This window comes from Malurus melanocephalus, unplaced genomic scaffold, assembly GCF_030028575.1.
Source record: "Malurus melanocephalus ecotype Western Australia unplaced genomic scaffold, MMel_1.1 scaffold_362, whole genome shotgun sequence".
NCBI classification, from domain to species: Eukaryota; Metazoa; Chordata; class Aves; order Passeriformes; family Maluridae; genus Malurus; species Malurus melanocephalus.
In genome coordinates, this window is record NW_026623594.1 from 200,861 (window position 1) to 225,648 (window position 24,788).

At 53.3% G+C, this 24,788-nt stretch overlaps 2 protein-coding genes across 6 annotated transcripts in view; one reads left to right on the top strand and one right to left on the bottom strand.

Moving 5' to 3' along the window:
* The first annotated feature begins 7 nt into the window (after window positions 1-7).
* Window positions 8-15,163, top strand: FAF2 (Fas associated factor family member 2). Of its 2 annotated transcripts, none has more exons than XM_057378547.1 (11): window positions 8-734; window positions 6,607-6,675; window positions 7,093-7,227; window positions 7,917-7,993; window positions 9,148-9,286; window positions 10,583-10,668; window positions 10,749-10,840; window positions 12,235-12,412; window positions 13,286-13,457; window positions 13,646-13,789; window positions 14,334-15,163. In XM_057378547.1, exons 1-11 carry the CDS (start codon window positions 672-674, stop codon window positions 14,514-14,516), a joined length of 1,338 nt encoding a protein of 445 aa, XP_057234530.1. In that variant the 5' UTR covers window positions 8-671; the 3' UTR covers window positions 14,517-15,163. The 2 variants fall into 2 exon arrangements, with proteins under 2 accessions (XP_057234530.1, XP_057234531.1); XM_057378548.1 differs by lacking the exon at window positions 8-734 and adding an exon at window positions 2,918-3,900.
* An 845-nt stretch (window positions 15,164-16,008) lies between these two features.
* RNF44 (ring finger protein 44) overlaps window positions 16,009-24,788 on the bottom strand; it is an 18,104-nt gene continuing 9,324 nt past the window's right edge. For 3 of the 4 annotated variants that reach the window (XM_057378490.1, XM_057378492.1, XM_057378491.1), the window contains exons 2-11: window positions 21,895-22,075; window positions 21,285-21,501; window positions 20,646-20,813; window positions 20,303-20,479; window positions 19,970-20,131; window positions 19,768-19,892; window positions 19,517-19,604; window positions 19,276-19,397; window positions 19,088-19,187; window positions 16,009-18,862 (exon numbers count right to left, since the gene is read on the bottom strand). In XM_057378490.1, coding sequence (XP_057234473.1) covers window positions 18,800-18,862; window positions 19,088-19,187; window positions 19,276-19,397; window positions 19,517-19,604; window positions 19,768-19,892; window positions 19,970-20,131; window positions 20,303-20,479; window positions 20,646-20,813; window positions 21,285-21,501; window positions 21,895-22,001 — 1,329 coding nt within the window. In that variant the 5' untranslated portion in view covers window positions 22,002-22,075 and the 3' untranslated portion in view covers window positions 16,009-18,799. Of the gene's footprint in view, window positions 18,863-19,087; window positions 19,188-19,275; window positions 19,398-19,516; window positions 19,605-19,767; window positions 19,893-19,969; window positions 20,132-20,302; window positions 20,480-20,645; window positions 20,814-21,284; window positions 21,502-21,894; window positions 22,076-24,758; window positions 24,778-24,788 lie in introns of those variants that run through there. The other variant, XM_057378493.1, reaches the window with a different exon arrangement.

Genomic DNA, 24,788 nt, shown 5'->3' on the forward strand with positions numbered 1-24,788 from the left:
TGGGCTGCCCGGCWGCTTCTATCGGGGCTCGACTGGCCGCAGTCCCGCCGCGCCGACCCCTCGCGCGGGTGCTCGTAGCTGCGGGTGGGAGCTGGGGCCCCTCACAGCCTCCTCCATCTTAGCGGCCGCCGCCATCTTGGGCCCGGCGCACTGGCGGCCCACCGGGACGAGGGGTGCTGGGCAGGACCCACCCGGCTGGACCGGAGGTAGCGGGCAGGATCCACCCGGCGGGACCACAAGTTCCCGGGCAGGACCCACTCGGTGTCCGGCAGCCTTCGTGGTGACGGGAGCACAACTCCCGGGGGTCGCTTGCTTATATTTCCACCTCAGGCTCAGGGCCCACTCCCACAGCCTGCTCTACCCCCCGCCCCTCGGTTCGCTTCGGAACTCCTCGTGTGTCCGCCGGGAACACCCGAGCGGTGCTCGGCACACTTCGGAACTCTACGTGCTCCCGCCGGGGACACCCGAGAGCGGCCAACGCCGCCGATGGGACTCGGGCGATTCCGGACAGGCCCTAGAGTGCTTCGGGTTTGTCCGGAATGCGGCCAAGCAGTTCCGGCAGAGGCCGATAAACAGCCATTGGCCGCGCCGCGCGGGGCCGGGGTGGAAGTGTGGGCGGGCAACGTCACTTCCGGAGAGTGACGGAGCGGCGGGTCAGAGGCGGCGGCAAAATGGCGGCGCCTGAGGAACGGGAGCTGACGGCGGAACAGACCGAGAAGCTGCTGCAGTTCCAGGTGCCACGTCCCGGGGGRCCCGTGCCGGCCGGCGGGAGCGGGGGAGGCGGTGCATGGACACGGAACGAGCTGAGCTGGGCCCGCTCCGTCGGCACTGGGGGGTACGGGGCTTACAGAGCCGGGTAGGCCCGTCCTGGAGCGGGGTGTCGGGCTGGGCCCGAGGGGACGGGGAGAGGAGAGACACCTGTGGTCCCGGTCCTGGCGGAGGTGAGTGACACTTCTGTGCCCTGAGCACTTCATCGGGGTGATGTTGTGTCATCGCTAATTGGGGAGGCCAGAGGTGGCTGCTAAGTAAACTCCATATAGGAAAAACTCCTTGGTAAGTCCCGGCCATTTTCATTARTGTGAAAATTTTCCTTGTGGTAGCTGGAGAGCCTTTCCTGCTACCGGGGGAGGGTTCTCCAGTGGGTTTCAGTGGAACATGGTTCATGTCTCTCACGATTTGGTAACGCCACTGGAGACTGTAATGATCTAATCTGTGTCTGCTCTAYAACACGGGCAGGGTCGCTTAACCTTTGGTTTGCTGAGGCCTCGGGCTGTGTAGCAGATAAGTGATCATAAACATAATATGAAGATGTCATTTATTGGGACRAAATAGTGCTYRGCAGCTGAAATATTTAGGRTTGCTCAATGATGAGTAATTAAACGTGCTGAGCAATGAAAATTACCTTCAGGTGTGTTGGGTTTGTTTCAGATCTGTAGCACATCACGTGGTGTCCTGTGGATTGCAGAGTCCTTTTACAGATAGAGTAATTACTTTTAAGAGCATTTTTTCTGGTTTTGTTGCTTTACCTTTGTTGTTTCTTTAAGACTGTGYTTTGGAAGTTTGGTGTGATTTAACTGTAGATTTTAAGGGACTCCAGAGCCGTCTGGCCCTGCCTTCCCCAGATGAGACAGTGCAGGTGCTCATCATTCCACACATTGACTTCCCAAGCCTTTACCTGATTCACAGCCCCCTGACTTCATGTGCTGAGGCATTTTCTCATTACTGGACCTATGAGGAAACTTGTTTTACAGATGTCTCCTCTAAATCTACTGCAAATTGAGCTGTTTGGATAGTCAAATCAAATACAGACAAAGGGCACAGAGCAGTGTTAACCGTTGCTGTCCCAGTGCTGCCTGGGTTTTGCATATATAGGTGTGCAAAAGGTCSCATTCTCTTGCTGTGGGAGATCCTGGTACTTACTCATCTGCAAAGTGTAGACAGATGGGATCAGCTGCTCTCACCAGTGCCCCTGCTGTTATTTTCAAATCCCTGTGGGCAGCTCTGAAACTAAAGAATCCTGTTTTCCARTGGTACCTGGTGTTGTCATGGATGGAGAGGGAGGAGAAGGCAGTGGGAGGAAGGATTTATGCTTTAGTTCAGCTTCGTGTCAAGCCCTGGTCTGAGGCAGGGAGAAATACTCCTAAAGTTATAAAAGGGAAACACTTTTCAGTTAGGAGATTACTGCTGTTCAGAGCCAGATGTGAAAGGTRTGGTCCAGAAGGCTTGGATACCAGGATCCTTGTTCTTCTGTGCCCTGGGGTATGGGGGACCAGCTTTCTCCAGGGCTAATGACAGACCCCACTGGTGATTCCTTCTCCTCTGATASATCACACCTGGCTGAAATGGGCTCAGGTGTGACTCTTGCTGCTTCCTTGACAGTAAGTCAGTCCACATGGAAGAGATTTTTTTTTTTTTTCTTGGATGCTGTTAAGAAACATTTGGTGTATGGAGAGGATATCTAAGTCTCATTAAAATAATCTGTATATTGCTACAAAACACTGCTACAAGTCAGCTTGGAAAACCCTTCAGCAACCTCTGCTGACTTTGCAGGGAACGCTTCAGTGTTTTCAAGGATAATTTCACACTTTGTGATGTGCCATATCGTAAGTAGGCTTTACAGTGTTCTGTGGTGGCAGAGCACTGCGCTRCCACAGAAGGTATGTGCCACTGCAGTGTGAACAGAGCAGGAGAGCAGACTAGGAAAGAAGGGAGGATGACAAAGATAAGTAATAGTAGAAGGCTCTCAGTTAAATGGATAGCCAGAGGGRARCATTGAGCCAGGACTCCCATTCACYCAGCAAACAGCTGTTTGTGCTGAAGACGCTGTTGTCCTAAGCTGTGTATCTCACTTCTACTGGAAATTGCGTCTTTACAAGCAGAGGTGAATGTGCTGTCCAGGCCCAAGCTGTTGGGCACAATCCTGTGTTAGTGCCTGCTCTGCATTAATTCCACTGATGTTTGTGTGATGGGTTCTGTCGTGCTTGTACAAACAGCKTGGCTGGCAGAATGCTGAAACCAGCAGCTTCCGTCTTGTGGGCAGGACTGGAATAGGGCAGCTGTCTGCACCCCTGAGTCAGGTTTGTGAAGGAAAGAAAAAGACCACTGCGAGAACTGAGATAAACTTGAAAGCAGCAAAACCTCTTGGATTCTTTCAGCCTCCCATTKACTGCTGGAGAACTAATAATGTAGGGGAATAAAAGCATCTAAATTTTTCATCTGTCAAGACCTTGCTGTCCTGACGTTTGTAGAGAGAAGTTTGATGTCAATAGTTTAGGAAAGCTGTGGAGGTATGACTCATTTGGGAGATGGAAGAAACAGCAGAGCAGCTTTTGTAGGATCTGGTTATTGATCTGTGCCCATTACACTTGAGCTGATGTCTGATATTGTAATATGCTAATGTAAAGTAATGGAGTGTTATTTGCAAAAGAGTTGGCACTCATGATACTGTCTCTGACTTCAGCTGGGGAAAACAGAATGCTCAGGGCTGGATATGGCTCTGATTTAGGGGAAAGAGGAAACATTAAACTCCAGGCATCTTTTCCACTCAGTGTATCTATCAAAACCCTCCATAGGCATTTGCTGTAATATGCAATGTGAAACTCTCGGTTAAGGTCTTTTTTCCAGTTAGAACTCAGATGTTCTTTACCCCTGGAAACATTATTCTCTGGAATTTGGCAGTGGGCTGGGAAGTAAGAGCAGTGCCAGTTAGTCCTGTGGATTTGCATCTCTTGTGCTGTTGTTCTTGCTGCCRTTTCAACATCAGAGCGTTTCTGCAGAGGCAACAGTTTCGTAAGTCCAGTTTACAACCTTTGTCCACTCAGGGGTATTCCTTCTGCTTTTGAAGCATGGAATTGTACTTTCCACTATCTCATTATTGAGAGATTCTGAGCAGTCTCAAAGGTGAGAGATACAAATAACTGCCTCTAGCAAAAGCTTCATTATTGTTTACAATAGCACTTTGTGTGGTGGTTAAGAAGGCAATATTGAACTTTCCTGACATTTGTGGAATTTAATATTTTGTTTTTGAAATATTAGCCACTGTCTTGAGCTTGGATTTACTTGAAGGTTTGAGGGTGCTGGTTTAATGGTACTAATTCTCACCACAGGGGACTTTGTTTTTATTACTTATTGTGTCTGTAAAATACATGTTCTTGGAGGCAGCTCCTGAGACCACAGTGAGTAGAATCCAAGCACCAAGGTTTGAAGATGTTGGTTATTCTCTGAGTCTTGATGACACAAAGAATGTGCTCGTATGCCCTGTGCTTAACAGTTTGCAGCTGAGCAACGTTCACCAGAAATGCTGTGAGTGGGGCTGGGGAAGCGATGTGGTATTTAGAGTTTCTGATCTGTTTCCATGGCTTAGTGAAGCAGTGGCCATAGGAATGTCATGGTGGTGATATGACCAGTATCGGTGTTTGCCAGCAAGAGTTGTCTGAAGTGGCAGTTGAACTGTGGTCCCGCCGTTCCTTTCATCGGTTGTGGGTCGTTCTGAACCCTGGTGTGTCTCYCAGGACATCTTGGAGCTGTGGTGTGTCCACTGGAGCACATCAGAGTAACAGCCAACAAGGTGTTGAGCTTTAAAAGCTTCCTTTGCACAGTTTTTTCCTGCAGTGTTTAATTGTGCAGCCTCATTGGTCAGATGAGTGGTGGGAGCACTCAGCACTGCTGCTTGGAGTGGTTTTGTCACTTCTGGTTTGTGTTGAGAGCAGCTGAATTAAGATGCTAARRARAAAAAAGGGGGRRAAAAGGAAATTCACCTCATTGGAGAATTCACGTAGAACACTGGGGTGTGACCAGGGCTGCCTGTCACTGTGTGGTGGTCAGGAAGGGTGAAGTTGGCTGGCTTTAGTGTCTCTCTGGAGCCCAGGAGGTTTTGCAGTGATTCAGTGCTCATTAAATGCTTGTTGATAGTTCTGCTGCTTTCTGACCTAAAACTGCGGAAGCATTTTGCATAATTTAAAAAGAAGGGAATGCTCAGTGATGTTCTTAGTGCTCAGAGATAATCCAGGCATTTRGAGACAAAGGTGTGAATGAGTTTCTGAATCTTGTAAACTTTGCAAACACCAGCAGAATTTGCAGGGTATTGAGGAATGAYGACCAGAAGACTTTCAAGGCATTAGAATAAACACATTGTGACWCCACTGTAAAATCAATTAATTGAGTAGATTGCAGGTGCCTTTTATGATGTTCTAAAAAGACAATGAAGTGCTTTCTGTAGGAGTTCAGATTAGAAAAATAAAGTCAGAATAAAAAATAAAATGTAAAGTTAGAATACAAAACCTAAATATTACTCTGTGAAGCACATCTTTAAAGAAAGATAGCTAAACTAAAAAGTTCGACAATGAAACTGAGTTGACAATCAAAGGTATTCTGGCAGCAACAGCTGAGCTCACTGAGCTTTATTTCTTCTATGAAATTCAATTCTGYAGTGTTCCCTTGCAAGGCTTGCTGCAGACTTACTTTTTAATAAATATTTATGCACCACTGAACAACGACTTGAAGTGCTTTTTTTCTGAGCTTCTGTAGCCACAATGCTTTAAACAATCTRGTTGGTTCTGTGCAGCAGAATGAAACAATGATTTTTGCCCAGTAGATTAGAGAGAAGGTGGTGATCTAGAGACTTTGTGAGAAAGAAGCCAAGAAATGCTCAAAAGTTTGAACTGAGCCCAGAGATTGAATAGGGCRTTTGTCCACAGTGTTTGTTACTCGGGTGGAAGCAGCATGTGGAATGTATGAATGGGGGCAGGGAGGGGAATAGATGCACCATCCTTCTCCAGTAAAAAGGCAATTCAGTGCATTCTTAAATGGTCAGCCTGTCAGGAGTGTGTCAGGGGCTTTTCAAGGAAGCAAGGARAATGTCTGCTCAGACCTTAAAGCCAGTGGGGAGAGATGTTTCTGTGGCACAGATGCTCCCTTCAGCAAACCTTTGTCTCTGCTCGGGAGATAGTGATGTGGCTTTCTGTAATAACAGACACAATTGTTTGATCTTTTGTGCAGAAATTCTGATTGGCACAGTGTTAAAATATGCCTAGTAGYTTTGAGGTTTGCCAGTGTGTTTGGACTTCTCTGTTTCAGGCCCTGTGTTGGACTGTTTCTGCTTTTTTTTTACTACACTGTTTACTATACTTTTTTTACTTCCCCTSTGATGCTGGGAACATCACCTTCAGTAATGCCTGGCTCATTTTGGTTTYAGTTTCTGTTTATACTGGCAGTGAGTGRAGTAAGTCATCTTGAATTTTCAGAAATGCTTCATCTGTGTTTTGAATTCAAGGTGRTGTTTGAGGGCATTGGCCCAGCACATCTTTTCAGAGGGAAGCCTGTGGGCAGTATTGTGTTAAACCCTTGACTGTGCTGAGTGCTGTTGTAGTGACAGACCTTGGGCACGCTGAGAGTTGGCTGATGGAAGAGTCCAAAGGCCTGTTTGAGGCCTCCTATGTGTTTATGGATTTGGGTTGGCTCATGTCCCTCTGCTCTTAAACACAGAGCAGAGCACTTGAAAAATGAGCATCGTGATAATGTGTTGTGGCAACTCCGCTCATGTGTTGTAAACAACAATAAAAATGCAACACKTCCTGGCACTCATCTGCTTTTATTCCCCTTTTTTAGGACTTGACTGGCATAGAGTCCATGGACCAATGTCGCCACACACTGGAGCAGCACAACTGGAACATAGAGGTACTACTGAAAATGAGATTTGTAGCAGTTTCCAAGTCTGTGGATTAAATGCAGCTCTTGGGGTGGGGGGCACCCTACCAGTAAAATWAATCTGTCCACCCCTGGGTTTACCCAAGTAGCTCTTTAGAGCTGTATCTCCACACGTCTGGAGAGCTGGTTTCAGCCAAGCCCAGCAGAGTCATTGTGGCTGTGAACAATCCCTTGACTGGCACATGGTGTGGCCTCCTGTGGAGCCTGTGTGCTGGCTGCCATGGAGAAGGCTTTCCRCATGGAAAAGAGCACTAGTGGTTGCTGTTTGTCAGGAATTGTGCTTAGCCAGTGCTCCAGAGCTGTGGACAAGTAATACCCACTGTCAGTATAAAAGTATAGAAGCTATAAAATGCCTGAAACCTCCCTTCGCTCTTTCTTGTGTCAAAGGCAGCTGTGCAGGACCGACTGAATGAGCAAGAGGGTGTCCCAAGTGTCTTTAATCCTCCTCCACTGCGGCCGTTGCAGGTCAACACAGCTGACCACAGGATCTACAGCTACGTTGTCTCAAGGCCACAGCCAAGGGCAAGTTATCTTACTTGTGGATTTTGTCCTGCTTCCTGGCTCATTCTCTCTGAACACAGAACTTGCAGGCAGGGAAAGAAATWGTTTTCTTTGCATGCTGTTATCTCCTTTCTAAATATTTTATCTTATGAAAACAAAATGTAGAGCTATCCCTTCAGTTTGTGTTACTGCTGTGGAGATTTTCTCCATTGTGTGACTCACAGTATGAGAATTTTTTTTTGTCATGGACTGTCTTGCTGTGGGTRTAGTAAAGCCTTTTGATCAGTTGAACTGTCCCCACCATGTGGCAGCGATAGTGTTTTAGAGCCCCCCTTAAATGTGATTAACTAGAATGCTGTATCAATTACTTGCATTAATGTTTCACAAATGAATTTGCACAAGCACTTTTAAGACTYGGTGCTGTTAATCTCTTTGTATAGTTAAGAAAATTAGCACAGAGCAAAAGCATTGCTGCTTGAACAGTCAGTGAGACCAGTTTTCAGATGTGTCACATTGAATTCTGAATGAACTGTGTTGATCACATTTGATTTGGCATGTCTGAAGCCAGGAACTATTACTGAGGGTTTTTGGKKTTTTTTTTTCTGTGGTTRGAGCACTGATACCSCACACTTGCCTGGGTGCTTGGTCTTGGTGGATACCTCACTGTAGCAGGGGTGGAAACTGTTCTAATTCTTTATTTGTAATTGCAGGGCCTGTTAGGATGGGGTTACTACTTTATAATGCTTCCATTCCGATTTACCTATTACACGTTACTTGATATATTTAGGTAAGTCCTTGTTTGTGCTGACTCATGTATTGACTGTATCAGGGAACACAGTAGCTCAGATTTGGCTGGGTCTCTGTTACTTAGATCTTTATGTCCCATGGCAGATTTTCCATTTGTTTGCTTAACTGGCATTATCTTGTAAAGTTCCTGTGCTGTTTAGTAGGAAATAAATCTTATTGCAGAGAAAAAGAGCATCTTGCAGTTCTGTAAAKGAAGTGTTTAATTGGAGCTCTAACTCCACACAGCTTTCCAGTCTGAATGCCACTCAAATGGGTTGCAAAACAGTGTCCAAGTRTTTGATGTTCTTGGACAAACCTCAGAATTGTGTCCCATTGGGCTGGGCTGCAGGTTAACCTGCCCTAATTCCTGCATGTTATTTGTTAAAACCCGAACTATAAACACCTCTCTTTTTTCCCTTTAGTGTCTGTTGCCTCTTTCCCCTTTACTGCCCCAAAGCACTAATTCTTGTCTCCTAACAGCATTGATGGGGGAAAAGGGAATGGTAAAGGGTGGTAAATAGCCAACAGTCCTGCCATCTGCACTGGTTTGGCAGTTTTTCCTGTTACATTAGTTTTTTTCCCGTTAAAGACATTTCCAAAGTTCAGTGTATCTTCTGTGTATCAGTAGAAGTAAACARCATTGATATCTGCCTTGCAGTGAAGCTTTTCCAGCTTCAGAGGAAGTTTCATAGGACTCCTAGTGTAATGTTCACTTTCTGCAGCTCTTTGTACTTTGGAGTTGTTAGTTCTGGATTAGCAGAAATGCAGTTTTCAAAGTTATCTGGACAAAACTGGGTGGCTTTTAATAGCCCACCTTTGACCAAGTTCCTCAAAGTTCCTCAAACCTCCTGTATTTGGTGTAGCTTATGTCTGATGCTTCAGAGGAAGCTGAAACTGTTTAATAATCACATAGAATTCGGATCCTTGCTGATGCCTGGCATGAGGTGATACTTGATTGTGGGTTGGTTCTGTAGCAGTGGTATCAGTTTGGAGCAGGTGTCAATTTAGGTTCAGATTAGAAATGTTCAAGGGTCTCAGCTGTGGGTTTTTTTTTTTTTCCTCTTTATGAATCCCAGTGACTGTTTGTGGAAAAGAGAATCTGTTCTTCAGGAAGTCAGTGAGCTGAATTTCCAGTGTCCTGTGCTTTCTTCCTAGGTTTGCTCTGCGTTTTATACGCCCCGATCCTCGTAGTCGGGTCACTGACCCAGTGGGTGACATTATTTCGTTTATTCATATGTTTGAGGAAAAATATGGGAGGACACACCCTGTCTTCTACCAGGGAACTTACAGCCAGGTCAGTGTCACATGTTGGTGCATAGATCCTGGGGAGGTGGAGAGTGGGAATTTTGCCACATGCTATCAGGGCCTACATGGCAAAATTRCTTTTCATCTAAAAACCCAGCATTTGTCCCCAAACTCTCTTAACAGGGTAATGGAGAGCTAGTGAACAAGTGTTTTGGGAAACCAGTGTCTGCCAGGCTTGATGATTTGCCAAGCCTGCAGAGTTGGAAAGCAAAGCTGCTCTGGCTGTTCCTCGACCGTCTGTGTGACTGTAGCYGACGGCTTTTCTTTGTAATCCTGCCTTTGTTTTTATAAACTGGTGTGCTGTGCCAGAGTCTGTCCTTCTGTTCACCAAATTGGGATTAACTGCCTGGGCTTGTATCATAGTGCAACTTCACAACAGTGCGGGGCCTCAAAATTGTGAGAGATCCCCTAAGAAATTAAGGGAGGTGAGTGTTCCATATATCAAATGTGAGGGTGCTCTCTGTAGAAGAGGGATGTCCCCATGGACATGGCCTCCTCCTCAGCTTCTCTCAGCCTGGCCAAGGGAAGGGTCTCCCACATCCCAATAGACAGTTGGATCAGCACTGCTTCCCAAGTGCCTGGGAAAAATGTCGAGTCCCTGTCTGCTCCACACCGCACAGTGGTGGAGCTCACCGCCTCTGCAGCTCTTTTAGGCTCYCTGTCATTCCTGGAATCCAAACTTAAATAATCCTGGAATGGTTAGGCTACCAAAGCTCAGTGCCAGTAAAACAGGGAGCATATTGTGCACTTACAAGACTGTGGTCTTGTTAAAAATGCTCTTGGGTGGGTGGAATCCAGAGACTGTAGATGTGAAAAGGGAGGGATTTTTTTTCTGTGTTGTCTGTTTTTAGGGGGTCCTGCCACATTATTTATTACCTGTTTTAGTAGAATTTTCATTTGGTGTCATCTGAAGATTGTGTCCTGTACAGGCTTGAGTGGAGTTCTCAGCCTTGACTGCTGTGAATCCAAGGGGTGAAGGAGGTTTTTCACTGCCAACTAAGTCTGCAAAGCAGCTGGGGTGTCAATCCATGTCATTGCCCACCCAGTTTCACTCTTGAGTTCAGTGTTCTCCAAAGCCACATCCTGAAAGGGTATGAAAGAACACCATTGTAGCCCTCTTAAATGAGGGTTTATTCAGAAGGGCTGACAGGTTYATCCTCCACTGCTGCTTCACTAAAACCACTCTAGTGGCAGAGTAATGGCCTGGGTCACACAAGCCTTGTGGGTGCTGCTTTCCCCTTGCCCAGCGTCCCTATAACTTTACCTCCTCTGCTCTTATRCCAAGGCACTGAATGATGCCAAGCGGGAGCTGCGCTTCCTGTTGGTTTATCTTCATGGAGATGACCACCAAGACACAGATGAGTTCTGCCGGTAGGTAGGAGAATTTCCCAAATAGTTATCTTTGCACTTGAAATGCAGCTTCCCTCACATGGTCTCTTCTCATCCCCCAGCAATACACTGTGTGCACCTGAGGTCATCACCCTCATCAACACTAGAATGCTCTTCTGGGCTTGCTCAACCAATAAACCAGAGGGATACAGAGGTGAGTGTGGCCCTCCTGGGCTTTACCTGTCCCCTYCTGTCTCTGGAACAAGCCAGGTGCACTTCATCAAATTTACCCATGTCAAACACTATTGTATTTTGTGCAAGTAGACAAGAGATTTCAGGATTCCAGGGGAAATACATATGTTGGTTTCCTGGAATATCTCAAAAGGTTTGGATGGCAGGGAAGTACATTCTGATTTCACATCTGCTGTTCTGTGTTCCCAGGCAGTCTTATTTCTGTGCTCATTGTTGTGGGCATTCAGGCTACTTTCAGTGCCTTGTCAGTGTGAGTTGATGGGTGTGTGCTGGGGATAAACTGAGTGCAGAAACAAGTATCCAGCTAGACGTGTCCCTACCACTGGCTCCTGTGATGCCTCTGGCCAGGAACGACTTGTTAGGTGCATTCTTTCAGTTTTTGAGACAGTCATCTTAATCACCCAGTCTCTGTGTCTCCTCAAAAGCCCACAGTATTTGAGAGCTRTTGATGCCTGGCCAGACACCATTTTGGTAAGGTTTTCCTGCAAATGGAGCCTTTTCCCAAAGCTCTGTTCCTGCCTTCTGTGTTGTATCCACCCTTTTTGTTTCATGGTCAGGAGTTCTCATGCTAAATTTGGGTCTCTCTTGGATCCATAGTTCTGCTCCCAGTTATYGATAGCTTGAGAGAACAGCTCTCTRAGGAGACWGWCTGACTGCTGTCTCATTGCTGCAATGCTTTGGAGTCACGGCCTGGAAAGCAGAGGTGGAAGGGATCATGGCCTTCCATTTAATCTCTGAGCTGCTCTGATTTTTTTGGAGGGCTCTGTTGGTAGCAATGGCTCCCAAGTTGCATGATGTACCATGTGTGTTTAAGGAGGGGATCAGCAGCTGTATATTAGCAGTAATTTAAAAGCCCTTAATCTGCTCCATTCCTTGCTTCAGACAGAGCCTGCCTCCAGCAAAACCAATATAATTTTTTTCAGAAATGTTCAACATGGACATACTGCTATTTCTCTCATGACAGTTTCTCCCACAGTCCAAACCATGCCTGATCACCTTAGCAAGTGTTTTTCTGTGATGGACCTGTGTTTCTTTTCCTGCAGTTTAAACCCATGGCTTTGTGCCAATTTGAATGGATATTCAGAACAGTTTGCTTCCTTCCTGCTTGACTTAAAGGACCTTTTTTGGTTACYTGAAAGCTTGTTTCTTTCCCTCAGTCTCTGTGCTCCAAAGCCATTTCCTCCTTTGTTAACTTAAAGGTTTTCATTTTCAAAATGGAGCCTAAGGCCTTTTTGCCTTGGAAGACAGAATGTCTGGGGAAGGAGATTTCCTTGGCTCTCAGTGATGGGAAGCACTCATGCTGTACCACTTGGTAGCCTTTCTGGATGGGGCAGTGACATTTGTGCCTGTTSCCAGTGTCCCAGGCTCTGCGGGAGAACACGTATCCATTCCTGGCCGTGATCATGCTCAAGGACCGCAGGATGACAGTGGTTGGGCGGCTGGAAGGCCTCATCCAGGCTGATGACCTCATCAATCAGCTGATGTTCATCATGGATGCCAACCAGACATACCTGGTGTCYGAACGCCTGGAAAGGTAGGATGGGACCAGAGCTCCAGTAACACAGATCTTGTTGAGGCAGGCTCTGCTCTGTGCCCTTCCTCTCTCCAGACATGGTGTGTAGGCATGTAGCTCAGCACCTCCTGTTCTGTAAGCTCTCCTCTTCCCAGGGGAACATCAGTCCATAAATTCAGGCCACCCTATAGCCAGGGAACCAGGCGTGTTGCTCACACAATCCCACCACTGAAAGGTAGGTGTGAGTACTCTGTTCTCTGCAATTGGAGCACACCCTTGGCATGCTGGAGCTTTGCAGGGAAAGCTTGGACAGTAACCACCAGGACCCAAGTGGAAGCAAAGGCATTGCAGGCAGGAGAGCTGGTGTCCACAGCCGTTTGGTGGGTGCGTGCTGCTGCCCGGGCTGGCTGTGCTGAGCTCTGGCTGCTTTTCTGGTAGGGCCTCACAGGTCCCTGGTGGCTCTTAGGRATGTACAGGTTGTGTCCAAAGTAGGATCCCACTTCTGACCTTCTGTCTGTCCCTCTTCTGCCCCACACTCTGGGGACCCAGTAACAAGTTCTGGTTATGTGCAAGGAATTAACTGAAGGAGATAAAACCAGGAAGAGTCTCAAGTATGAGACAGGAATCCTGGACTCTCTTTTTGTGCTGTCAGTTCTGTCAAGCTGCAGGAGCTCAAGCCTTTAAAGTTCAGTTCCTCCCACCCTTGGGAAGCAGTTTGTGTGTGAGGGACTGTGGGGTCCTGGCTTGGCCTTTTGGGAGCTTCTGATACACCAAGGCATTACTTGCTGTGTTCTCCTTTGAGTTGTCCTTGCAACATCCAAGTCTGCCCTCGGGCTGCCATCCCCTCACTTTAGGGCCTGTTAGCCCTGACCGCTTCCCTGCTCATGTTTGCAGGGAAGAGAGGAACCAAACCCAAGTCCTGAGGCAGCAGCAGGACGAGGCATATCTGGCATCCCTGCGTGCGGACCAGGAAAAGGAGCGCAAAAAGAAGGAAGAACGGGAGAGGAAGAAGAAGAAGGAGGAGGAAGTGCAGCAGCAAAAACTGGCAGAGGAGAGGCGGCGGCAGGTGAGAGCAGAGGGATAGCAGGAGAGGCTGCAGTGTCCTGTGGGATGCCTCCCCTGCAGTAGKAATTGCTTTTCTTGCTTGGGGTTTGAGCATCCTTTGGGGCTCTTGGAGCAGCGGTGCTGCAGGGGACAGACACAAAGGTCATTTCAGTGCACGACCATTGTTCCTGCTCCCTCCTTGCCTTGCAGACGCTGCAGGAGGAGAAGGAGCGGAAGTCGGAATGCCTTCCTCCAGAACCACATCCCGATGACCCGGAGAGCGTCAAGATCATTTTCAAGCTGCCTAACGATTCCAGAGTGGAGCGGCGATTCCACTTCACACAGTCATTGACGGTGAGCTTGGGGCGGAGCTGAGGGGCCTTCCAGAGCAAGGGAGTGAAGAGACGTCCAGGTAGCTCAGCAAACAAAGTTTTAGTTCGCTTGGACTTAGCCAAATGGTGACCTCTGCTGAGAGCCTTGGCTGGCGGAGCTGCTCCTGGGTAAAGGAGGGTGTTGTGGAGCCTGGTTCCATCAGCTTCGATGAGGAGAGAAAATGGAAGAAGCTTTTCTTCCACCTGAAAAATTGGAAGGTCTCTCCACCCATGGCAGGGCAGGGTGGGACTAGRTGATCTTTTAGRTCCCTTCCAACACCTAATATTCCATAATTCCATTGCTCCCTATGAAATAAAGGTGTAGGAAGAGCCAGAAACAGTGTCTGGACTCCCCAAGTGCTCTATGACAAATCCAGTTTCGTGTGTGCCAAGGAAATGGCTGTCTCGGGTCTACAGTGCAGTGATGGTGCAAATTTGGTAACATTTCCCCCGCGAGATGCCAGGGATTCGTTCTGGCTGTGTCACTGCTCCCCCAGCTGGCAGTTATTTCTGTGCTTCTTTCCCAGGTGATTCACGACTTCCTGTTCTCCTTGAAAGAAAGCCCTGAGAAGTTCCAGATTGAGGCCAACTTCCCTCGCCGTGTCCTGCCCTGCCTCCCTACAGAGGAGTGGCCCAACCCCCCCACGCTGCAGGAGGCCGGACTCAGCCACACGGAAGTCCTCTTTGTGCAGGACCTCACGGACGATTGACACTTCTTTTTGGTTTTGTTTTTGTTTGTTTTGTTGTTTCGTTTTTTTTTTTTTTTTTTCCAGAAGACACAAAACGGAAAGAGAAATTCATATTATTATTATAATACAATATTTTTTTTAAAAGACTGCGTACAAACGAGGGATCAGAGACCACATGGCCTGTGCCAGCTGTGCTGCGTGTGTGCACTGGCGAGAGGACGCGTGCGCACGGCCATCCCCTGCACCGGGGGGGCACAGAGGGGGGAGCTGGTGTTGCCCCTCCGCCCTCCCTGGGGAGGAACAGGAATGGCAGCTCTTGGTAATTATTGCTTTTATTGATGACAATAATAATAAAACCCCAACAACCCAACATCTCGTGAAGATTTGATACTCTGCTGCTGCTGAGAGACACAAGACCAAGCACCGGAACGTGCTGGGAGTGGGGTGGGGGGAAAGGGCTGGACAGACTCTCTTCAGCTTCCCTCTGTGTATAAATACTGTTCTTTTAATATTTCTCTTGCTTTGTAATGACCAAAGGAGATTGGGGTTGACTATAGTATTAACTTTTTGATAAAGAGCTGGTTCAATTCTTACCCGTGTGGGGTCTTGCCCAGGGTTCTTAGCCTGCGTAGTGTAATAAACTCTGCCTCTAGCATGTCTGTGCTGATGCTTTCTGCCTGTGCCCCAGGGAGGGGAGTCAGCTGCTGTGGAATTGTGGCTCACAGGAGTATGGGTGCACTCAGCTTCTGGCCTCACACTGGTGATTTTGTGCCAGTGGAGCTGTTCTGTGAGACAAGAATGGGCCCAGCACGGGGGATGGYAGAGCTGCGGGTGCTGCTGTGCCACCTCCTGTGGCATCGGCTCTAGGCGCAGGCTGGGAGGGAGGGAGGGAGGGAGCTGCTGGGGCTCCGTCAGCCCTCTTGGAACAAGTGGGAGGTGGAAAAGGTGTGAGAGGTGAGGGCAAGGCTGTTCCCTGCCAAAGGCTCGGTCAGGGCTGTGGCCATCAGCTGCCCAAAGGGAGAGTGCTCCTACCCTATCCAGCTCCAATCGCCTGTTCTGGAGCCAAGCTCACTCACCACAGAATGGCTGTAGGTGGAAGGGATCTCAAAGGTCATCTCAGTGCAAGCCCCTGCCGTGGCAGGGACACAGCACAGGGATCGCCTCTTCCCTGGTCCAGCAGGGTAAGGCTGGAGGGTTGTGACAGAGGAGAGGTGGAAGGTGTCCCACTGCTGTGGCTGGCAGCACCCACGGAGCGCTGCTGTCCTGGGCTGGCAGACAGGAGCACTTTCCATCTCTGTGCAAGCTGTGAGGGGTCTCTGTGCKGGAAGGAGCCGTGGTGTGAGGCTGCTCAGAACCAGATCCCGCTAGGGCAAAGCATCCACTGCTCCCACCCTCAGGCTCTCCCGGGCTCTCCAACCCTCTCTCCTGAGCTCTTCCAGCCACTGCAGCTCCCTCCCATCCCTGGCACCGCCACTTCCCCTCACCCCCATGGAGACAAGAGCTGGGCCCAGCGTGTTGGTATACATCATACATTTATTAGTGAATATCCCTCTCAAAATCAGCCACAACATTAAAAAAAATAATGATTGCACTACTTGGTCAAGCAGAACTAGCAACTTTCATTTTAAAAAAAGTACAAATCTGTTAAAAATTTCAATCAGTATAATACACATATATATAATACAACATACTAGTTATGTTAAATGCTACAAAACCAATATGATTCCAATGGAATGGAAAAAAACAAACACTTTTAGAGCTTTAAGAACCTTTTTTTTCTATATATTAGCCTTTTTTCAAATACATACATGGGAAAAATGAGGTAACTGTAAAATGTGCAAGTAACAGAGCAAAAAAAATTATATATATATATTTATATATATATATATATATAAAAACTTTCTAACACAGAACACACGTCCTAGCACCTTCCGGGGAGCCGCGGGGAACGCGGGGGTCCCACCGGAGGGCCCGGGGACTGGTATAATAGAACAGTAAACAGTCCACTATCCCACCACAGGAATTCATTGGTAAACAGTGGTATCTACAGCGCAGTCAGCAATCACAAACACCCTAAATAATTGTTTTTTAGTATTTTTTTTTGTCATTTTTTCTTTTTGTTATTTTTTTTTAAATGATACTTTTAGCTGCTCATTGGAATAAATTCTGCAGCACACGAGCTGTGAGCTTTCGAGTCGCCGTCAAAGGACCGTAAGGCTTTCCTGGCTCCCTGGGCACCGCGAGGGCGGGAGGGGAGGAGGGGGGCGTCTCCGGGGGCGCGAGGCCGGGGACTCCTTTGGTTATCTGTCACTGAGTGAGGGACGGGGAGGGGGCCGGGGTCCTGCCCAAGGGGCACCGAGCCCAGCGGTGCCGGCGCCCGTGCCGCGGCGGAGCTGGTGGCGCCGGGCCGGGGCCCTCGGCCTCGACGCTCCGCATGGAGGGCGGCCGCCAGAAAGGTGGGAAAGGGCGGCGAGGGGGAGCCGGCCCGTAGCCCCCCTGCCGCTCGCCGTCCCCCYGCGCCCGATCGGGCAGCGACGGGACCGGCCCACCGATGGCTGGCACTGACCTCCGGCCCTCGGCGTGGGCAGCGCCGTCGTGCCCATCCACGTGCCGGGCGCGTCCCCTCACCTCCCACCCGGCCCAGCGGCCGCCTGGGGCCAGCCCCACGCCTGCCCCCCGCCCCGCGGGGAGCCGCMCCCTCCCACCCCGGTCCCTTGCACACGCCGCCGCCGCGGGCGCGGACCCCGCGGGGACGGCCCTGAAAGTCTCACGGTCCTGCTGTGGCGTTGCGGACATGTGCAGTACAGTGCATGGCAGTATCAGCTGAGCACAAAAACCCCTCTCCCCACCCCCCTCACCCCACAGCCGGCTAGACGTAGCCAAGACCACGTTCCAAGCTGGTCAGACATGCATGCATATTTGTGAACATTTACATAGGGCTGGCGTCCGCTCGGAGGCTCCCAGGCGTCAGCAACGCGCCACGAGGGGAGGGCGGTGCTCTCACCACCGCCCCTGCCACCGCCTCCCGTCGTCACCCTCCTCGCTAATTAATCATGCAAAACAACGGCCACGCGGGATTGATGGAGCCGGGCGACGGCGTGGCGGCTTCTCCCCAGCCCCTGCAAGGGCAGGGGGGATACGGTGGCGGTGGGGCCGCTCACAGCTTCCCCCGCACCAGCCAGGCCAAGGCCAGGGTAGCACTGAAAATACTCCACAAGGTTATGAATAAAACCCCCCCGCTCTAGGGGCCGCAGCCCAGCCGGCCCCTCGCTGCCCACCGGCCGGGGACACCGCGCCGTCCAGCCAGCAGGACGGGGCACGGGGCTACCTTGATTTATGTCGTCGGGACACAGAAACGAGCAGGAGCCGGGGCCGGGTAGCACATAGGGGACACCACATGCCCATGGCCCCAGGGACAGGGTTGGTGTTCCCTCCTCAAGTCTGGCTGCCTTGCAGGATGCCACACAGCCCAGCCCCGGGAGCTGTGCCGGCCAGGCACAGGGGAATGAACAGGGAGACGGGCCAGGGCTGCGCCAGCACCATCCTCCCACTGGCAAAAGACCCCAAGCAGGCAGAGCCCTCTRGGGCTCCCCAGGGCAGCCGAGGCAGGAGAGGGGCCGTGCCGGGCTGCGTGCAGGACCGGGGACAGAGGCATTCCCGTGTTCCGGCTTTTCCGCCCCAGCCGCGCCGCGGGGTTGCTGGTGTCCCACCTTGGCCGCACTCTGCCAGCCACCTCCTCCGGCTGTCCCCGGGGCCGGCCCGGCCCTCCGGCTCGGGGTGCCATCGGCATCAAACCCGCAGCGCTCCCTTCTCTCTCCTCCCCGCGTCCTCTGAGAGCAACGCYGAGGGGAGGAGCTGCCTGCGCGCCCCTGGGGCAAACGGCCAAGGAACCAAAAACGTGACGGAAATGGAAACAAGAAAAATAAAACTATCGTAAAAAAAAAAAATAGTGACAAAGGGAAAAACCACTAATTCCCTAGCAGAGTACAAAGACCTGGAAAGTGATGGAGCAACAACAGCGTCTTTGGAGCGCAGAGGGCACGGCCACGCACCTCCCGCCTCCAGCACAACACGATTCGGGGCCCTGGGAGCGCAGCGGGCAGGCGTCCGGCCGAGTCCGTGCCCTGGCGGGGAGGAGGAGGGCTGGCCGGGAGCCCGGACTGCTCAATGCTCACCACATCCGAAGAGAGGCTTTGGGGAGGGGGGGTAAGCGCAGGGTCAGGCCCTAGCAGCGGGCAGCGGCCCCCGCCCCGGCCCGGCGTCCTCGTCCTCTAGCGAATTGTGCGGCACAGCACCCGCCAGCCTCAGTCCGCCTCCCGCTGCACCTCCGACGCGTCCGCCCGGCAGATCGGGCACGTGCGGTTYGCCTGCGGGCACGAGAGACACGGGCAAGTGAGCGACACCCACTGGACCCACCACACACCACTGGGAAGGCTGGAGCCACATCCCAGGAGTGACTTATCCAGCCCAGCACACTGCTTGACCCCAGCTCCCAGTGTATGCAGGGCACTGAGGTCACTCAAAAGGCAGCACCATACACCCACAGCACCCCAAGAAGCCACCCCRCTCCCCACAGCAGGCACAGGCAGTACCTTTAACCATTTGTCGACACACTTGGCGTGGAACTCGTGGTTGCAGGGCAGGACGCGGAGAAGCTGCCGGGCCTCGAAGTCGCTGAAGCACACGACGCACCTGGAGGATGCAGCTGTCAGTACAGCCCCACAGCAGCCACAGCCCCCAATCCCTGTCGGGCCCCCCATGTGCACCCGGGCTCACTCACAGGGTCTGCTCGGACTGGTGGCTCTCGGGGTTGAAGCGGTAGGACGGGAGGTGCTCGATGTCTGCTTTGGTGAGTCCCCGTGGCTTGGCCTCCCCCAGCCGCTCGGCCAAGTTCAGCAGTGCCTGAAGGGAGATGCAGAGACTGGCTCAGCACCTCTCCAGGCTCTCCCCTCCCAGATGAGCAATACCAAACCCCCCCAGCTCTCCTGTTCTATCACTGTGGGGAAGCYGAGCTGACACACCTCGTAATTCTCCATCTCCACATCATCCACGTCCAGGTCTAAGCTGATCGTGGGCCCCACGGCCGTCGGCGACACAGGAAGCATAGAACTGGGAGGGAAGGACAGGGCAGTCAGCATGGGGCCACAAACCCCAACCTCCACCCTGGCACCCCAGAGGGCAGAGCCCCTTGTGCCACCACAGTGCCACTGTGGATCCCATCACGCTGCCACCACTGCCCTATGCATCCCACAATAACCCTGGCAGTACTCACAGGAAATAGGGCAGGAAGCTCGGATAGTACGGAGGAGGCGGCGGAGGGGGCGGCGGTGGGGGCAGCGCCTGCTGCAGCCGGTACCGCTGGGTGTTCAGCCGCCGGGGCATCATGTGRGGGTATGGCTGCRGAGAAAGAYGGGGCACTCAGAACCSTGCCAGCCCTACAGCGTCCCCAACCCCTCCACAGGACAGGGACTCACCACGCCAAATGGCAGTTCTTGGTGCAGCGGGTCGTGGGGGAGGTAATGCAGCGGCATGGAGGGCGACAGTGTGGGAGCGTGGTGAGACGGGGGGTACGTGAAGCCTGTGATGGGGTGCTGCTCCCCTCGCAGGTCCACGTCATTGTCTATCCTCTGCAGAGGCTGTGGGGGAAACAGCTGGGCTGGGAGGAGCATCCCAAATTACACCTCCCCGATGCTACCTGGGCACCCTGCCCACCACCCCCAGCTCAGACCCACAGGGGCAGCAGAAGGACAAGACCCCAAGGTGGTGGGCGCATCACATCCCCAGCCCATCTCCCCACCCCAACTCACCATGCGTGGATGCTGGGCTTGCAGAGGTACGAACTGCCCCAGGGGGGCCATGTGGGGYGGCTGGTGCGGGGGCACTGGCGGCGGGGGCGGGTGCAGGATGTAATGGTCGCTGGAGATGATGGGGGGGAATGTCTGGTAGGAGACGGGAAGTTGTTGCATGGCACATGCCTGAATCAGCTGTGGGGACAGACAGAAACACAAGGGTCAGACACCCCTGCCCCCTCCCCAGGGCCGTCGAAAGACCCTCTGCTCCCAGAAACTTGCACTGCAGTGGGCTTGAGTAGCCACACRACYTCTGGGCACTCAGAGCCCAGGCYKTCCCCAGGCATTCCCCATGACTCACCGGGGGTGGGAGGCAGCAGAGCGGGTAGTGCTGTCCACTGAACATCACTGAGCATGCTGGGAGCTGCTGGGTGCTGCACCCAGGGATGTGCTGGCCAGCGTGGATGGGGAAGCCTTGAGTCGTGACGGTGGTAACCGTGTAGGAGAGAGGGACAGGTCCCTGGTGCACCTGAAGACAATGTGCCAAGGACACGGTCAGGGTAGAGCCCTGGCTGAGCTGTCCCTGTCCTGACAGGGTTRTAGCAGGACATTGGGCACTCAGCACTGGGACAAAACACCTGTCAGGCCACAGGAATGGGCTTCCACAGGAGTGTGGGTTCAGTTTGAGGGAGTTTTGGAATCCTCTTTCCTCCACACGGACAGGCTGACAGAGCCTCCAACACATCACTATCACCAGAGATGATGGTGACAGCTGTCACATGAACAACCCTATGAGGAGACTATCCTCAACCCCTGGGAGCAGGGATCACCCTGGACATACCCAGCTGGCAGAGGGACCCCAAAATTTAAGTGCTCAGAGAGCAAGAGTACCAGCAGCAGGTGGCCATAGGAGACCCCAGGACATGTCACCATCCCAGACACCCACCCACGGCCGCCATAGGATCACACTTAGGAGCAGGGCTGGGACTGCAGCACCTACCTGATCATGCAGATCCACCATGAATGGGTTCTGGTGGGGCGGGTGAGCGGCTGGGTGAAGCATTCGTGGCGGCGTGCTGGGAAGAGCGTAGGCGCGGGGCTCATCTACAGGGATGTGCGGCTGCTGGGGGAAGGCAGGGTGCAGCTGGGGCTCATCCTGGCCCAGCAGGGTTGTCAGAGGTCGGTCGCGTCGTCCCCACTGACGCCTGGCAGAGGGGCTGCGGGGCCACCGCAGGARAGAAACAGAGCAGGAGTGACCCCCCAGGCCAGGGGGGCACCACAGCCCCAGGCAGGGTGGCTACACGAGGATCAGTGCCAGCCCAATGCCCAGGGTGAGATGCTCAGGGCATTGTGCCAGGCCACGTCAGGCTGGGCAGATTCAGAACCAGCTTCTCTGCTCACCCTGAAAGCACCCTCTTCGTATCCGCAGCATAAAAAAGACCCCTGCTCCCCAGAGACCCCTCATCTGGGCCAGGTGGATGTGCTTCTCTGTCTATCCCCCCTTAAGCCCAATTGGAAGCCGGGTGCCTTGCCCCAGCAGGACCAGAGAACTGGCCCCGCGTCCCCACATGCCACAGGGACAGGGCTCCACACCACCCCGCACCCCGTACCTTCGCCGGAGGTGGTCGGGGCTGCTGCAGGGTCCCCCCGAGAAACGGCGCTGGGCAAAAGGGGCAGAGGGCGGCCGCCTATTCACTGCCAGTTCCCATGGTCGCATTGGTGACGTCGGGAGGCAGATGGGCACACGGGACCTCAGACTCCAGGCAGGGYGAGACACCAGCACCTTGAATTCTGCAGGAGGGACAGCAGGTCATGGCACTGTCCTCCCACAGCTCAGYTTGCTGCTCCATCCCAAGAATGCCRATGCCAGATGGCTGGAGCTCTTGCTGCTCCTCCACCTAGAGCTGCACCTATCCCATCTCCTGGGGCTGGATCCAGCCCTGAGAGGGGCCAGAAAGAGCCTGTCCCCACCCACCTTGTTACTGTCCTTCCTATTCATGGCCAGAGTCACCCCATGCACAATACAGACAGAGGGAGAGAGAAGCACTTATTTTTGGCAGAGAGAAAAGCAAGTGTTGAAGGGCCTTGTGGCTGCGGCAGCATCCCAGGCTGCTCACTGGCCACCGGGGAGGCTGAGCAGTGGSATGGGGAGTTTCCAGCATGTCCTTGGTGCGGCTCTGGGGGGTGCTCTTTGTTGCTGAGCTCCTACACATCCTATTCTAGAGTGACACTGTTGCTCCGGTGACAGGCACAGGGGCTGGTGGTGGCAGCGGGGCTCATGGCCTTGCTCTGTCAGGGCKGTGCACTTCAACTTCTTGCTGTGAACAGGGCACAGCCACACAGCCCCATGGAGCAGGAGACAAGCATGGGCTGTGCTGAAGCCAGACAGGCAGCTCTACTCTCCCAGCTGCTCCCTAAGGCAGTGGGACAGTGGGAACACTGCCCTGGCCCTGCCCCACCTCCCCTCCTGCACCCAGCTTGGCGTTCCTGTGCAAGAGCCCCATCCCAGGACACAGTTCAACCCCTCAGCCCCAGTGAAGTGTGGCGCTACACATGGGAGACATCTGCATTTGGGGCTAGGTTTCCCCAGGCTCTGGTTTTCCAGGTCCCAAAAGGGCCTTCCCTTGGCTTCATGCGTGTCCAAAATCCTCCCTGGGCACCCTCCCATTGCCCAGCTTCCCTCAGCCTCCACAGCCCAGGCCAGCAAGTGAAAGCAGCCATAGCCTTGGCACTGCAGCCCACTTTCCCCTAAATCCAGCTCATTGCAGCCTGGTGAGGTGCCCTCCCAAAGCAGCTTCTTCAGCCCCACCTCCTCCTCAGTGCCCCTGGGAAAGAGACACTGGAGACAGGAAAGACACTCCGGGAACCTGGAGCCTGGGGAACGCTGCTCAGCTCCAGGAGGAGGCTGAGGCAGGGGTCTGAGCCCAGCAGGGAGAAGCTGCAATGTCACCTTCAGGTGATGGGTATCAACAACCACTGGGGCAAGACCTGTGCCACACACAGGTATCTTCTTAACTTCACCCTCATGTCCACACTACTGTGGAAGCTGAAAGCAAATTTCTCTCTTTGTTTTGGAAGGAATAAGGAAAAGAAGAAAGCAAAATCCACAWGCTGAGCCCCCCAAGAACCTGTCTGTGACTGCCGCCAGGGAAGAGGCTGTGCCTGAAAAGGAGGTTCCTCCACAGGGAGTTTATTCTCCCCACCTCGAAGCCCTGCCTGTCTTCAGTGTGCTCAAGTGGGCTGGGGGCCAGAGCACAGCAACAGAGGGCAGAGGTCTAGCCCCATTCTGCAGAAGCCTCTCTGATGTGTTACAGCTTCCAGYTCCACATCCTCACTCTCGGAGCACACGTGGTACCAAGGCCCTGTGTGATCCAGCGGGCACCYTCCAGACCAGGCACCACAGCGGTGGGCTTGGGGATGGGCAGCATTTCAGCGGCCGAACACTGAAGCCACACCACGGGTTCGCCTGTCCGCGGGGACCTCCAGAGCAGGGGGGCTGCCTGGCTTCCCGAAAGCCCAGGACAGCATCCCGAGAGCAGGACGGCAGCCCCGACTTGCGGGAGGGTGCTGGACGGTCCTGCCAGAGGCAGCATCCACAGGGTACCCGCCCTCCTGTCCCACCCGGGCACACCCGACTCCCTCCGCACTAGTGGCTGGAAGCCAGCGGCCACGCCAAGCAGGGTGACCGTGACCCCGCGGAGCCTACTGCAGCTCCGAAGAGAAAGATTTCACGGTCCCCGCAGCCCCTCGGAAGGGCGGGGGGAGGCGGCTCCCGGGCCCCGTCGAGAACAAAGTTAGCAGCGCGCCAGCGCTCACGCCCGGTGCCATCTGCTCGGGCAGAGCCGGGCTCCGGGGCTGCCGAGGGAGCCGCCCGCCCCGGGGGTCCTGCCACCCCGCTGCCACCCGCCGCCGGCTCCGTCCCGGCACCCCGASCTCCCCTGTAGCCCCTTSCCCGCCGTTCCCAMGCGAGCACCCCCAGCTCCCCCRGCAGCAGGGTCACCGCTGGCCCCGCCGCACCGGTAGCCCCTTCGGAAGGCCGACCTGGACCCCAAACCTGACTCCCAAACCCGAACCCCAAACGCGACCCGATCCCGACCCCTGGATGTCCGGGCCGGCGGCGCACGGCGGGCGAGCGGCACATCCCGGAGCGCACCGACGGAGCGCCTCACCGTGCAACACCCCGGGGAAGCACCGCGGCCACCGGCACCCGGGAGCGCACCCCAGCCCGCGCCCCCCGCCGCGGAGCCCTGCCGSTGCCGGTGCCGGTGCGGAGCTGTGGCTTTAAGAGCGGCCGCTCCGGGGCCATGTGCTCGGCGCCAAACAAAAGCAATAACAAAGGCGGCCGCCGGGCCCCGCCGCCGCCGCCCGGGGCAGGTGCCGAAGGGGGTCCGGGGGTCGGCCCCCCCCCCCCCCCCCCGTCCGGGGGTCGTCCCCCGCCCCCGCCCCGCTCCCGCCCCCCCCGGCCCGCACGTACCTGCACCGATGGCCTGGGCCGCAGCTCCGG